Genomic DNA, 16224 nt, shown 5'->3' with positions numbered 1-16224 from the left:
GGTGGGTATATCTGTGTGTGTGTGGGGGGGGTGTCTGTGTGTGTGTGTGTGGGGGGTATCTGTGTGTGTGGGGGAGGTATCTGTGTGTGTGTGGGGGGGGGTATCTGTGTGTGTATGGGGGGATACCTGTGTGTATGTGGGGGTTATATCTGTGTGTATGTGGGGGGGAGGGATATCTATGTGTGTGTGGGGGGGGGGATATCTGTGTGTTGTGTGGGGGATATCTGTGTGTATGTGGGGGGGATATCTGTGTGTGTGGGGGGGTGATATCTGTGTGTGTGGGGGGGGATATCTGTGTGTTTGTGTGGGGGCTATCTGTGTATGTGGGGGGGGGATATCTGTGTGTGTGGGGGGGGGGGGGGTATCTGTGTGTGTGTGGGGGGGATACCTGTGTGTATGTGGAGGGGGATATCTGTGTGTGGGGGGGGGGGATATCTGTGTGTTTGTGTGGGGGATATCTGTGTGTATGTGGGGGGTGGATATCTGTGTGTGTGGGGGAGGGGGATATCTGTGTGTGTGGGGGGGGGGTTTGTGTGTGTGGAGGGGGGGGACATCTGTGTGTGTGGGGGGATATCTGTGTGTGTGTGTGTGGGGGGGATATCTGTGTGTGTGGTGGGGGGGATATTTATGTGTGTGTGTGGGGGGGGGGTATCTGTGTGTTTGTGGGGGGGGGGTTGTGTGTGTGGAGGGGGGGGGATATCTGTGTGTGTGGTGGGGGGATATCTGTGTGCGTGTGTGTGGGGGGGTATCTGTGTGTGTGTGTGGGGGGATATCTGTGTGTGTGTGGGGGGGATATCTGTGTGTGTGGGAGGGGGTATCTGTGTGTATGTGTGGGTGGTATCTGTGTGTGTGTGAGGGGGTATCTGTGTGTGTGTGTGGGGGGGGTATGTGTGTGTGTGTGCGGGTACCTGTGTTGGGGGGTATCTGTGTGGGGGGTATCTGTGTGTGGGGGGGTATCTGTGTGGGGGGGTATCTGTGTGGGGGGGTATCTGTGTGGGGGAGGGTATCAGTGTGTGGTTGGGGGGGGTATCAGTGTGTGTGGCGGGGGGGTATCTGTGTGTGTGTGTGGGGGGGATATCTGTGTGTGTGGTGGGGGGGATATCTGTGTGTGTGTGTGGGGGGGTTATCTGTGTGTGTGTGGGGGGGGTATCTGTGTGTGTGTGGGGGGGGATATCTGTGTATGTGGTGGGGGGATATCTGTGTGTGTGTGGGGGGGATATCTGTGTGTGTGGGGGGGTATCTGTGTGTATGTGTGGGTGGTATCTGTGTGTGTGGGGGGGTATCTGTGTGTGTGTGTATGGGGGGGTATCTGTGTGTGTGGGGGGGGTATCTGTGTGTGTGGTGGGTGGATATCTGTGTGCGTGTGTGTGGGGGGGTATCTGTGTGTGTGTGTGGTGGGGATATCTGTGTGTGTGGTGGGGGGATATCTGTGTTTGTGTGTGGGGGGGGTATCTGTGTGTGTGTGTGGGTGGTATCTGTGTGTGTGGGGGGGGGATATCTGTGTGTGTGGTGGGGGGATATCTGTGTGCGTGTGTGTGGGGGGGTTTCTGTGTGTGTGTGTGGTGGGGATATCTGTGTGTGTGGTGGGGGGGATATCTGTGTTTGTGTGTGGGGGGGGGTATCTGTGTGTGTGTGTGCGGGTATCTGTGTGGGGGGTATCTGTGTGGGGGGGTATCTGTGTGTGTGGGGGGGGGGTTTCTGTGTGTGTGGGGGGGGGGATATCTGTGTGTGTGGGGGGGTATCTGTGTGTGTGTATGGGGGGGTATCTGTGTGTGTGTGGGGGGGGTATCTGTGTGTGTGGGGGGTGGATATCTGTGTGTGTGGTGGGGGGATATCTGTGTGCGTGTGTGTGGGGGGGTATCTGTGTGTGTGTGTGGGGGGGGATATCTGTGTGTGTGTGGGGGGGATATCTGTGTGTGTGGGGGGTATCTGTGTGTATGTGTGGGTGGTATCTGTGTGTGTGTGGGGGGGTATCTGTGTGTGTGTGTGTGTTGGGGGGGTATGTGTGTGTGTGCGGGTATCTGTGTGGGGGGTTATCTGTGTGGGAGGGTATCTGTGTGTGTGTATGGGGGGGTATCTGTGTGTGTGGGGGGGGTATCTGTGTGTGTGGGGGGGGGATATCTGTGTGTGTGGGGGGGTATCTGTGTGTGTGTATGGGGGGATATCTGTGTGTGTGTGGGGGGGTATCTGTGTGTGTGGGGGGTGGATATCTGTGTGTGTGGTGGGGGGATATCTGTGTGCGTGTGAGTGGGGGGGTATCTGTGTGTGTGTGTGGGGGGGGATATCTGTGTGTGTGTGGGGGGGATATCTGTGTGTGTGGGGGGTATCTGTGTGTATGTGTGGGTGGTATCTGTGTGTGTGTGGGGGGGTATCTGTGTGTGTGTGTGTGTGTGGGGGGGTATGTGTGTGTGTGTGCGGGGTATCTGTGTGGGGGGGTATCTGTGTGGGGGTGTATCTGTGTGGGTGTTTGGTGGGGGTGTACCTGTTGGTGTCTGTGTGTGTGTGCGGGTATCTGTGTGGGGGGGTATCTGTGTGGGGTGGGGGGTATCTGTGTGGGGGGTATCTGTGTTGGAGGTATCTGTGTGGGTGGGGGTATCTGTGTGGGGGGGGTATGTGTGTGGGAGGGGGTTATCTGTGTGTGGTTGGGGGGGTATCAGTGTGTGTGGCGGGGGGGTATCTGTGTGTGTGTGGGGGGTTATCTGTGTGTGTGGGGGGGGGGGTATCTGTGTGTGTGGTGGGGGGATATCTGTGTGTGTGTGTGTGGGGGGGGGAATATCTGTGTGTGTGGTGGGGGGGATATCTGTGTGTGTGTGTGGGGGGGGATCTGTGTGTGTGTGGGGGGGTTATCTGTGTGTGTGGGGGGCTGATATCTGTGTGTGTGGTGGGGGGATATCTGTGTGTGTGTGGGGGGGATATCTGTGTGTGTGGGGGGTTATGTGTGTGTGTGTGGGGGGATATCTGTGTGTGTGGGGGGTGGGTATCTGTGTGTATGTGTGGGTGGTATCTGTGTATGTGTGGGGGGGTATCTGTGTGTGTGTGTGGGGAGGGTATCTGTGTGTGTGTGGGGGGGTATCTGTGTGTGTGGGGGGGGGATATCTGTGTGTGTGGTGGGGGGATATCTGTGTGCGTGTGTGTGGGGGGGTATCTGTGTGTGTGTGTGGGGGGGATATCTGTGTGTGTGTGTGGGAGATATCTGTGTGTGTGGGGGGGGTATCTGTGTGTATGTGTGGGTGGTATATGTGTGTGTGTGGGGGAGTATCTGTGTGTGTGTGTGTGGGGGGGGTATGTGTGTGTGTGTGTGCGGGTATCTGTGTGGGGGGGTATCTGTGTGGGGGGGTATCTGTGTGGGGGGGGGTATGTGTGTGTGTGCGGGTATCTGTGTGGGGGGGGTATCTGTGTGGGGGGGTATGTGTGTGCGGGTATCTGTGTGGGGGGGGGTATCTGTGTGGGGGGGTATCTGTGTGGGGGGGGGTATCTGTGTGGGGTGGGGGGTATCTGTGTGGGGGGGTATCTGTGTTGGAGGTATCTGTGTGGGTGGGGGTATCTGTGTGGGGGGGGTATGTGTGTGTGGGGGGGGTTATCTGTGTGTGTTGGGGGGGTATCAGTGTGTGTGGCGGGGGTGTATCTGTGTGTGTCTGGGGGGGGGTATCTGTGTGTGTGTGTGTGTGTGTGGGTTGGGTATGTGTGTGTGTGCGGGTATCTGTGTGGGGGGTATCTGTGTGGGGGGGTATCTGTGTGGGGGTGTATCTGTGTGGGGGGGGTATGTGTGTGTGTGCGGGTATCTGTGTGGGGGGGGTATCTGTGTGGGGGGGTATTTGTGTGGGGGGGTATCTGTGTGGGGAGGGTATCTGTATGGGGGGGTATCTGTGTGGGATGGGGGGTATCTGTGTAGGTGGGGGTATCTGTGTGGGGGGGGTATCTGTGTGTGTGGGGGGGTATCTGTGTGTGTGTGGTGGGGTATCTGTGTGTGTGGGGGGGTATCTGTGTGTGTGTGGGGGGGGTATCTGTGTGTGTGTGGGGGGGGTATCTGTGTGTGTGGTGGGGTATCTGTGTGTGTGGGGGGGGTATCTGTGTGTGTGTGGGGGTGGGATATCTGTGTGGGGGGGGTATGTGTGTGTGTGTGTGTGTATGTGAGGGGGTGGGGGGGGGGCGTATGTGTGTGTGTGTATGTGTGTATCTGTCTGCGTGTCTCCAGTTTTCTGTTCCCATTTCCTGGTTTCAGTGTTTTAACTCGAGTGATGTATTTGGTTTCAATTTCAGGTTTTATGGCCCCAGAGTTGCTTCAAGCTGTAGAATATGATTATTCAGTGGACTATTTCACACTGGGAGTCACACTGTACGAGATGATTGCTGCCAAGGGGCCGTTCCGATACCGGGGCGAACACGTACGTTATTCTTTAATAAGTTTGTTTTCTCAGGAACACAGTCAGCAGAAACAAAAGCCCAGAATTGAAACTCGGTCACTGGGCCTGTTTTAAACAGCGAGCCCCTGAGTCAGTGAGTTAGTCAGTGCAGCTGATTGGGGAGCTAGCTCGATAACACTCGCTGCTTGATTTCCATTCAATAATTGTAATAGTCAGGGTGACAGCCAGTTGAAGAGTTAGAAACTTGAATTAGAAGGTTTTTCTCCTATGAAAACAGTATCAGCCATGACTCAGTGGGCAGCACACTTGCCTCTGAGTCAGAAGGTTGTCGGTCCAAGTCCTACTCCAGGGATTTGAGCACAGAAATCTAGGCTGACACTCCAGTGCAGTGCTGAGGGAGTGCCGCACTGTTGGGGATGCTGTTTCGGATGAGAGGTTAAACTAAGACCCCTTCGGCTTTCTCAGGTGGACATAAAAGATCCCATGGCACTATTTCAAAGGAGAGCAGGGGAGTTATCCCGTGTCCACGCCAATATTTAACTCTCAGTTAACATAGCAAAAACATATTATCTGGTTATTATCGCATTGCTGTTTGTGGGAGTTTGCCGTGCACAAGTTGGCTGCCGCGTTTGCAACAGTGACTACATTCCAAAAGTACTTCATTGGCTGTAAAGCACTTTGAGACATCCAGTGGTTGTGAAAGGTTCTATATAAATGCAAGTCTTTCTTTCCGTGAAATTATGTGGGGTGCACTGACTCACAAGACACTGGGAGAATGCACCCGTGCAGCCTATGGATTTTTTATTTCCACCTGAGGGCAGACGGGGCCTTGGTTTAATGTCTCATCCGAAAGATGGCAGCTCCAACAATGCAGCGCTCCCTCAGTACTCAAAGAAAGAAAGACTTACATTTATATAGCGCCTTTCATGACCACTGGAAGTCTCAAAGCGCGTTGCAGCCAATGAAGTACTTTGGGAGTGCAGTCGCTGTTGTAATGTATTGCACTGGAAAGGCACAGGAAGAATTTCATCACACACCTCATAATTAATATGACCTAACAAAGTCAAATTTAGGCAATAGTTATTGCAGAACTGCACTATAATTCCACATACGTACCACACAAGCAATGATGGTTAACGGCTGAATTCAGATTCTACTCAATTGGGTATTGATGAGGCTCCCACTCGATGTGTATTGTCAGTGGGTGAAGGTCTGTGCCAGGACCTTGCGTATGGAATATTCACGCTGATGTGTGAGGGAGACCAACCCAATCGTTGAGTGCACTACTGTAAAGAGTCCCCATTACACACAGAGTCCTCATTACACACAGAGTCCCCATTACCCAGAAAGTCCCCATTACACACACAGTCCCCATTACCCACACAGTCCCCATTACCCACAGAATCCCCATTACCCACAGAATCCCCATTACACACACAGTCCCCATTACACAGAGTCCCCATTATACAGAGTCTCCATTACACAGAATCCCCATTACAAAATAATTGTTGACACATATGAGTGACCGGGGGTTGGGTGTACAGGGCAACAGTTTGGAATTTGCAAATGATACGAAACTGGGAAATGTAGCAAACAATGTGGAGGATAGTCAGAGACTGATGAAATGGGCAGACACATGGCAGATGAAATTTAATGCAGAGAAGTGATACATTTTGGTAGGAAGAATGAGGAGAGGCAACATGAACTAAATGGTACAATTATAAATGGGGTGCAGGAACAGGGAGACCTGGGGGTGTATGTGCACAAATCTCTGAGGCTGGCAGGACAAGTTGAGAAAACTGTTAAATAAGTATAATGGAGGAGTAGAGTATAAAAGCAAGGCTAAAGCTTTATAAAACACTGGTTAGGCCTTGGCTGGGGTATGCTGTTCAATTCTGGGCACCACACTGTAGGAAGGATGTCCAGGCCTTGGAGACGATGTTGAAGAGATTTACTGGAATGGTTCCAGGGATGAGGGACTTCAGTTATGTGGAGAGACTGTAGGAGCTGGGGTTGTTCTCCTTAGAGCAGAGAAGGTTAAGAGGATATTTTATAGCGGTGTTCAGAATGATTTTGATAAAGTAAATAAGGAGAAACAGTTTCCATTGGCGGAATGGTCGGTAACCAGAGGACACAGATTTAAGGTGATCGGCAAAAGCAGAAGAGGCGACCTGAGGAGAATTATTTTACGCAGCGAGTTGTTATGATCTGGAATACACGGCCTGAAAGGGTGGTGGCAGCAGATTCAATAGTAATATTCAAGAAGGCAGTAGATAAATCCTTGAATGGGAGAACAATTGCAGGGCTATGGGGAAAGAGCCAGGGGAGTGGGATTAATTGGATAGCTGTACCAAAGAGTTGGCACGGCCTGTCTCCGTGTTGTCAGATCCCACCGTTATCCCAGCTCTTTGGAGCATTCGCGTTCTAACCATCTGCACGTTGCCCTTGGCCAGGTTGAGAACAAAGAGGTGAAACGGCGGATTCTGAACGACCCAGTGACATACTGTGAAAAGTTCAGTGAACCAAGCAAGTTGTTTTGTGAGGCTTTGCTGGAGAAAGACCCCAACAAACGCCTTGGATTCAAGAACGAAAGTTGTGAAGAACTAAAGGCCCATATCTTCTTCAAGAATATTAACTGGAGAAAACTTGAAGCTGGTAAAGTATAAAAATCTGCATTTATTCATGCAAATTTATGAGGGACTGGATTATATTTCTGTAAGAGCCGAATATAGAACCCTCGTCTAATAATATTTCAAAATAATGTTCCGTCCAATGTATCTCTCAGAGAGAATTTATCCTGTAAATGTTGGAATGTTTCAAATTCTCTCCGTACAGCGACACCAGTCTTGCTTGAGTTAGTTAAAGCGAGATGCACCAAGGATCAGATTAGTTCATTATTAAGGACCCAAGGATGGAAACTGCACAGTGCAGGACAGAACCAAGGTGTAACAGAGATGACGGTAATATGTGCATGGGTGTTAGGTGACACTGAGGGTGGGTTTTGAAGGAAGGACCAAAGGAGGGTTTTGGAGGTTCTGGGAAAGAATGCATTGATGTAAGAATCACTGCATCAGGACACCACAAATGTGATTCTGTGAATATGACTATGCCTATGTCAGGCTCTCCCAATGTTGGCAAAAATCCTCAGTTGTTAATGAGGAGGACTTTGCAGGGTTGACTGGGCTGGGTGTGCCTTTGTTTGTCCGAATCCGATGCTGAGTGATCCATTCGGTTTTATTATTATTTATAGCGGCTTGACACAACTGAGTGACTTGCTAGACGATTTCACTGGAAGGCTAAGGGGGCGAAATTGCCCGGCGCTGGATTTGCAGCGCGTAATTTGAATTGTCGATTTTGATTGCACCAGTGCGGGAAGCGTTGGCACCAGCGCGGAATTGCCCGCAAAATGAATTGCGAGGGCAGTAACCATGCCTTCCGTCGGTACCCGTGGGGCATTGGCACTCGCGCTCAGCGCTGCGATACTCACATCAGCACGACGCCGATAATGTCCCTTCTCTTAAAGGGGAGGGCCGCTGTGATCTGACCAGCATCTTCAGTGCTGCCCACTGGATCATCAGGGAGGGTGTTAGCCAGGACAATGGACTGGCACCCAAGAGGGGTCAGCGTGGGGTGATAAGGGGTCAGCACCCACGGTGATAATGCCATCACCGTGGCGCAGCACCGACCCCTTTTTGCCACCGGAGACCTGGAGGTAATTCCGGGGGGAAGCACACTGTGGGCAGTGCCCGGGAGAAAACCCTTTGGCACACCCTTTTTGCTGGACACCGGACGCCGGCACTAACCGGCCCTGCGCACAGGGGTAATTTCGACCCCGAACAGCCAACCACTTGATCAGCTCCGTTGGGCAGGCCACATTGTCCGCATGCCAGACACGAGACTCCCAAAGCAAGCGCTTTTCTCGGAACTCCTTCACAGCAAACGAGCCAAAGGTGGGCAGAGGAATCGTTGCAAGGACATCCTCAAAGCCTCCCTGATAAAGTGCAACATTCCCACTGACACCTGGGAGTCCCTGGCCAAAGACCGCTCTAAGTGGAGGAAGTGCATCCGGGAGGGCATTGAGTACCTCGAGTCTCATCGCTGAGAGCATGCAGAAATCAAGCGCAGGCAGCGGAAGGAGCATGCGGCAAACCAGTCCCACCCAACCTTTCCTTCAAGGGTCACATCTAACTCCCTTTTGAATATATCTAACAAACTGGCTTCAACAATTTTCTGTGGCAGAGAATTCCACAAGTTCACAATTCTCTGAGTGAAGAAGTTTCTCCTCATCTCGGTCCTAAATGGCTTGCCCCTTATCCTTAGACTGTGACCCCTGGTTCTGGACTACCCCAACATCGGGAACATTCTTCCTGCATCTAACCTGTAAAATCCCGTCAGAATTTTATATATTTCTATGCGATCCCCTCTCATTCTTCTAAATTCCAGTGAATATAAGCCTAGTCGAACGAATCTTTCTTCACTAATATATGAAGAAAGAGTGCCATCCCGGGAATCAGTCTTTTATCGGTTAAGAAACTGTCTATCTCTGTCTTAAATGTACTCAATGTCCCAGCTTCCATAGTTCTCTGAGGCAGCGAATGCCACAGATTTACAACCCTCTGAAAGAAGAAATTCCTCATCTCAGTTTTAAATGGGCGGCCCCTTATTCTAAGATCATGCCCTCTAGTTCTAGTCTACCCCATCAATCGAAACATCCTCTCTGCATCCAACTTGTCAAGCCCCCTCATAATCTTATATGTTTCGACAAGATCACCTCTCATTCTTCTGAATTCCAATGAGTAGAGGCCTCAACCTTTCCTCATAAGTCAACCCCCTCATCTCCGGAATCAATCACGATGCTGAGAATGACGTGAATAGCACGTTTAGTGAGTTGGTCTTACCGCAGGTGAAGGGTCCACAGCCAGCTAGGGAATGGAAGACCAGCAGGAAGAGCAGTGCAAGGAAGGTAGTGCAGGGGTCCCCTGCAGTCATCCCCCTGTAAAACAGATACACCATTTTGAGTACTGTTGAGGGGGATGACTCATCAGGGGAGGGCAGCAGCAGCCAAATTCATGGCACCGTGACTGGCTCTGCTGCACAGGAGGGCAGGAAAAAGAGTAGGAGAGCGATAGTGATAGGGAATTCGATTGTAAGGGGAATAGATAGGCGTTTCTGCGGTCGCAACCGAGACTCCAGGATAGTATGTTGCCTCCCTGGTGCAAGGGTCAAGGATGTCTCGGAGCGGGAGCAGGACATTCTGAAAAGGGAGGGTGAACAGCGAGTTGTCGTGGTGCACATTGGTACCAACGATATAGGTAAAAAAAGGGATGAGGTCCTACGAGACGAATTTAAGGAGCTAGGAGCTAAATTAAAACATAGGACCTCAAAAGTAGTAATCTCAGGATTGCTACCAGTGCCACGTGCTAGTCAGAGTAGGAATCGCAGGATAGCTCAGATGAATAAGTGGCTTGAGCAGTGGTGCAGCAGGGAGGGATTCAAATTCCTGGGGCATTGGAACCGGTTCTGGGGGAGGTGGGATCAGTACAAACCGGACGGTCTGCACCTAGGCAGGACCGGAACCAATGTCCTAGGGGGAGTGTTTGCTAGTGCTGTTGGGGAGGAGTTAAACTAATATGGCAGGGGGATGGGAACCAATGCAGGGAGACAGAGGGAAACAAAAAGGAGACAAAAGCAAAAGACAGAAAGCAGATGAGTAAAAATGGAGGGCCGAGAAACCCAAGGCAAAAAACAAAAAGGGCCACTGAATGTAAAGGGGCTGCAGGAGGGGTCAAAACTAAAAATCATGGTTTAAAAACTAGTGTTAAAACACTCTACCTAAACGCACGCAGCATTCGAAATAAAGTAAATGAGTTGACGGCACAAATCATTACAAATGGGTATGATTTGGTGGCCATTACAGAAACGTGGTTGCAGGGTGGCCAAGACTGGGAATTAAACATACAGGGGTATCTGACAATTCGGAAAGATTGACAAGAAGGGAAAGGAGGTGGGGTAGCTCTGTTAATAAAGGATGATATCAGGGTAGTTGTGAGAGACGATATTGGCTCGAATGAACAAAATGTTGAATCATTGTGGGTGGAGATTAGAGATAGTAAGGGGAAGAAGTCACTGGTGGGCGTAGTTTATAGGCCCCCAAATAATAACTTCACGGTTATTAATAACTTCAGGCAATAATCAAGGAAATAATGGAGGCATGTGAAAAAGGAACGGCAGTAATCATGGGGGATTTTAACCTACATATCGATTGGTCAAATCAAATCTCACGGGGTAGCCTAGAGGAGGAATTCATAGAATGCATACGGGATTGTTTCTTAGAATAGTATGTTACAGAACCTACAAGGGAGCAAGCTATCTTAGATCTGGTCCTGTGTAATGAGACAGGAATAATAAATGATCTCCTAGTAAAAGATCCTCTCAGAATAAGTGATCACAGTATGGTTGAATTTGTAATTTAGATTGAGGATGAGGAAGTAGTGTCTCAAACGAGCGTACTATGCTTAAACAAAGGGGACTACAGTGGGATGAGGGCAGAGTTGGCTAAAGTAGACTGGGAACACAGACTAAACGGTGGCACAATTGAGGAACAGTGGAGCACTTTTAAGGAGCTCTTTCATAATGCTCAACAAAAATATATTCCAGTGAAAAAGAAGGGCGGTAAGAGAAGGGATAACCAGCCGTGGATAACCAAGGAAATAAAGGAGAGTATCAAATTAAAAACCAATGCGTATAAGGTGGCCAAGGTTAGTGGGAAAATAGAAGATTGGGAAAATTTTAAACGACAGCAAAGAATGACTAAGAAAGCAATAAAGAAAGGAAAGATAGATTACGAAGGTAAACGTGCGCAAAACATAAAAACGGATAGTGAAAGCTTTTACAGATATCTTAAACGGAAAAGAGTGACGAAAGTAAATGTTGGTCCCTTAGAAGATGAGAAGGAAGATTTAATAATGGGAAATGTGGAAATGGCTGAGACCTTAAACAATTATTTTGCTTCGGTCTTCACAGTGGAAGACACAGAAACCATGCCAGAAATTGCTGGTCACAGGAATGTAGGAAGGAAGGACCTTGAGACAATCATTATCACTAGGGGGGTAGTGCTGGACAGGCTAATGGGACTCAAGGTAGACAAATTCCTTGGTCCTGATGAAATGCATCCCAGGGTATTAAAAGAGATGGCGGAAGTTATAGCAGATGCATTCGTTATAATTTACCAAAGTTCTCTGGACTCTGGGGAGGTACCAGCGGATTGGAAAGCAGCTAATGTAACACCTCTGTTTAAAAAAGGGGGTAGGCAAAAGGCAGGTAACTATAGGCCGGTTAGTTTAACATCTGTAGTGGGGTAAATGCTTGAAACTATCATTAAGGAAGAAATAGCGGGACAGCTAGATAGGAATAGTGCAATCAAGCAGACGCAGCATGGATTCATGAAGGGGAAATCATGTTTAACTAATTTACTGGAATTCTTTGAGCATATAACGAGCATGGTGGATAGAGATGTACCGATGAATGTGGTGTATTTAGATTTCGAAAAGGCATTCGATAAGGTGCCACACAAAAGGTTACTGCAGAAGATAAAGGTACGCGGAATCAGTGGAAATGTATTAGCATGGATAGAGAATTGGCTGGTTAACAGAAAGCAGAGAGTCGGGATAAATGGGTCCTTTTCGGGTTGGAAATCGGTGGTTAGTGGTGTGCCACAGGGATCGGTGCTGGGACCACATAGATGACCTGGAAGAGGGGACAGAGTGTAGTGTAACAAAATTTGCAGATGACACAAAGATTAGTGGGAAAGCGGGTTGTGTAGAGGACACAGAGAGGCTGCAAAGAGATTTAGATAGGTTAAGCGAATGGGCTAAGGTTTGGCAGATGGAATACAATGTCGGAAAGTGTGAGGTCATTCACCTTGGGAAAAAAAACAGTAAAAGGGAATATTATTTGAATGGGGATAAATTACAACATGCTGCGGTGCAGAGGGACCTGGGGGTCCTTGTGCATGAATCCCAAAAAGATAGTTTGCAGGTGCAGCAGGTAATCAGGAAGGCGAATGGAATGTTGGCCTTCATTGCGAGAGGGATGGAGTACAAAAGCAGGGAGGTCCTTCTGCATCTGTATAGGGTATTGGTGAGGCCGCACCTGGAGTACTGCGTGCAGTTTTGGTCACCTTACTTAAAGAAAGATATACTAGCTTTGGAGAGGGTACAGAGACGATTCACTAGGCTGATTCCTGAGATGAGGGGGTTACCTTATGATGATAGATTGAGTAGACTGGGTCTTTACTCGTTGGAGTTCAGAAGGATGAGGGGTGATCTTATAGAAACATTTAAAATAATGAAAGGGATAGACAAGACGGAGGTAGAGAGGTTGTTTCCACTGGTCGGGGAGACTAGAACTAGGGGGCACAGCCTCAAAATACGGGGGAGCCAATTTAAAACCGAGTTGAGAAGGAATTTCTTCTCCCAGAGGGTTGTGAATCTGTGGAATTCACTGCCCAAGGAAGCAGTTGAGGCTAGCTCATTGAATGTATTCAAGTCACAGATAGATAGATTTTTAACCAATAATGGAATTAAGGGTTATGGGGAGCGGGCGGGTAAGTGGAGCTGAGTCCATGGCCAGATCAGCCATGATCTTGTTGAATGGCGGAGCAGGCTCGAGGGGCTAGATGGCCTACTCCTGTTCCTAATTCTTATGTTCTTATGTAACCTAGTGAACCTTCTCTGAACTGCCTCCAAAGCAAGTATATCGTAAATATGGAAACCAAAACTGCATGCAGTATTCCAGGTGTGGCCTCACCAATACCCTGTATAGCTGTAGCAAGACTTCCCTGCTTTGATGTATTTGGGGCGATAATGGCGCAGGGTGGGAAAGTTAGCGCCCAGGAACAGTTTGCGCCTCAGTAGGTAAGTTTGGGCAGCTCAGTTAGGAGGTGCAGCGCTAAGGGAGGCATTGTACACCTTTCTTAGGGCACTAGGATGGGAAACTCCCGAGCTAAAGAGCTGGGCCAGGAGCGCTCCGAGAGAGGCCCGGTGGGGAAAAAAACCCTAAAAATACCATAAAAACATTTCCAAAACATTGCCCACCACAACACAAATCATAAAAAAAACCCAATCACACTTACCTTAGGGTCGGGCAGGAGGTCAAACTCGGGCTGGTGTTGCAACCAAGGGTGTTGCACACCGGTTCAGCTCTGCCGGGTGATGCTGCTCAACGCTGCCGCAAAACCCGAGCCGAAGATCGCTGTGGGGCACTGGAGGTTGTCCGCCCGTCCAGAACACTTCACCACCCCCATTGCCGCCGCTCCGGGACAAAAATGCAGCGGAGAAGAGCCAAAAATAATATATTAATTATCTTCAAAAGGAAGTTTAGGATACTCCCAGTAGAAAGTGATGAGAGGTATTAATGTTGATCACTGCTGACTTTGTGTCTGGTCCCTTCCAGGTATACTCCCACCTCCTTTTATTCCAGACTCTAGAACAGTATATGCAAAGGATCTTCAAGATGTAGGCGCCTTCTCCACTGTGAAAGGCATTAACATTGAAGATACAGACAAGGAGTTTTTTGACGACTTTGCAACTGGAAACATCCCTATCCCGTGGCAAGAAGAGATGATCGAGATGGGTATCTTTGATGAAGTCAATGTATGGGGGCCCAATGGCGGATTACCAAGTGATTTGAGGAGAGAATCAATTCTGGAAGTCCCTCCCTCCAAATCAGGAGTGTGTTCCATTGCTTAAACGAGTAAAGAAATTGTTTTAAGGTGATACATTTTAAGAAATAGCATGGCTAAGATGTACAAATTGAAGCATAAGGAGTAATTTCAAAATCTACGTATGCTGTTAAAAAATGCCATGTCTGTAATACTGTAGTGAGCCTCAAACACTGCAAAACTATCACATCCCAGTATGAGTTCATGCTAACTAAAGGACAAATCAGGAATGATTGGAAAAACATTGCAACCCAATATCAGCAGCCATGATGGCTGTCAATTCCCACATCCATTAATCCTCCATCTCAGGCACGTTACTAACTGCTTCCTTCCAGCCCTGCTCCAAGAGTTCCAGCTGTGGTCCACTCCCTTACCCCAGCCAAGGCCCACCCTGACTCCTCCAGCCTCACTCCTTCGATTGTGCTAGTTTTTAGCAGTGAGTTTCCCTCACCAGCACTCACTGTGGCCCCGGCATCTTTCCCCCAATTGGAGACATAGAAACATAGAAACATAGAAAATAGGTGCAGGAATAGGCCATTCGGCCCTTCGAGCCTGCACCACCATTCAATAAGATCATGGCTGATCATTCACCTCAGTACCCCTTTCCTGCTTTCTCTCCACACCCCTTGATCCCTTTAGCCGTAGGGCCATATCTAACTCCCTCTTGAATATATCTAACAAACTGGCATCAACAACTCTCTGCAGTAGAGAATTCCACAGGTTAACAACTCCCTGAGTGAAGAAGTTTCTCCTCATCTCGGTCCTAAATGCCTTACCCCTTATCCTTAGACTGTGTCCCCTGGTTCTGACTTCCCCGACATCGGAAACATTTTTCCTACATCTAACCTGTCCAGTCCCATCAGAATTTTATATGTTTCTATGAGATCCCCTCTCATTCTTCTAAACTCCAGTGAATACAGGCCCAGTCGGTCCAGTCCCTCCTCATATGTCAGTCCTGCCATCCCGGGAATCAGTCTGGTGAACCTTCGCTGCACTGTCTCAATAGCAAGAACGTCCTTCCTCAGATTCGGAGACCAAAACTGAACACAATATTCCAGGTGAGGCCTCACCAAGGCCCTGTACAACTGCACTAAGACCTCCTTGCTCCTATACTCAAATCCCCTAGCTATGAAGGCCAACATGCCATTTGCCTTCTTCACCGCCTGCTATACCTGCATGCCAACCTTCAGTGACTAATGTACCATGACACCCAGGTCTCGTTGCACCTCCCCTTTTCCTAATGTGTCACCATTCAGATAATATTCTGCCTTCCTGTTTTTGCCACCAAAGTGGATAACCTCACATTTATCCACATTATACTGCACCTGCCATGCATTTGCCCACTCGCCTAACCTGTCCTAGTCACCCTGCAGCCTCTTAGCATCTTCCTCACAGCTCACACCGCCTAACCCAGCTTAGTGTCATCTGCAAACTTGGAGATGTTACACTCAATTCCTTCATCTAAATCATTGATGTATATTGTAAATAGCTGGGGTCCCAGCACTGAGCCCTGCGGTACCCCACTAGTCACTCCCTGCCATTCTGAGAAGGACCCGTTTATCCCTACTTTCTGCTTCCTGTCTGCCAACCAGTTCTCTATTCACGTCAATACATTACCCTCAATACCATGTGCTTTAATTTTGCACACCAATCTCTTGTATGGGACCTTGTTGAAAGCATTTTGAAAGTCCAAATACACCACATCCACTGGTTCTCCCTTGTCCACTCTACTAGTTACATCCTCAAAATATTCTAGAAGATTTGGACCGATCCTGTCACTGCTTTCCAGACACGGTAGACCAGCAGTGTGAGCCCAGCTCAGCATCCCGTGGGGCCTGACTGACCAGCTGACTTCTAAACGCTAAAGTGAAGAAGCACCAGAGTCAGTAATCAGCAAATCAGAGCATCAGACCTCCTGACACTGACTGAGGCTGTCAGCTCTCTCCTACCTCGTGCACTGTAATGGAGTTACTTCATGGGTTCTTTGTTTAAGAATTCATAGCAACACGTTGCTATTAAGAACTAAGTGGTTGATTCGCAAATGTTTAACAATCACACTCCACATTATCAGTCCATGCACCAGGCTCACAACCATCTGCCTCATCATGAATCGCCCGAACCCAACTGGCTGGGGTTTTA

The 16224-nt window shown here is 49.0% G+C and overlaps 1 protein-coding gene across 1 annotated transcript in view; it reads left to right on the top strand.

The window, feature by feature from the left end:
- The window catches only part of grk1a (G protein-coupled receptor kinase 1 a), a 102839-nt gene extending 88595 nt beyond the window's left edge, over positions 1-14244 (top strand). The window contains exons 5-7 of the mRNA XM_070893074.1: positions 4261-4385; positions 6818-7019; positions 13818-14244. Coding sequence (XP_070749175.1) covers positions 4261-4385; positions 6818-7019; positions 13818-14113 — 623 coding nt within the window. The 3' untranslated portion in view covers positions 14114-14244. The remainder of the gene's footprint in view (positions 1-4260; positions 4386-6817; positions 7020-13817) is intronic.
- The last annotated feature ends 1980 nt before the right edge of the window (positions 14245-16224 follow it).

This window comes from Pristiophorus japonicus, chromosome 11, assembly GCF_044704955.1.
Source record: "Pristiophorus japonicus isolate sPriJap1 chromosome 11, sPriJap1.hap1, whole genome shotgun sequence".
Lineage (NCBI taxonomy): Eukaryota > Metazoa > Chordata > Chondrichthyes > Pristiophoridae > Pristiophorus > Pristiophorus japonicus.
The sequence above is the reverse complement of the archived record's forward strand: the minus strand, read 5'-3'. Positions and strand labels throughout refer to the sequence as shown.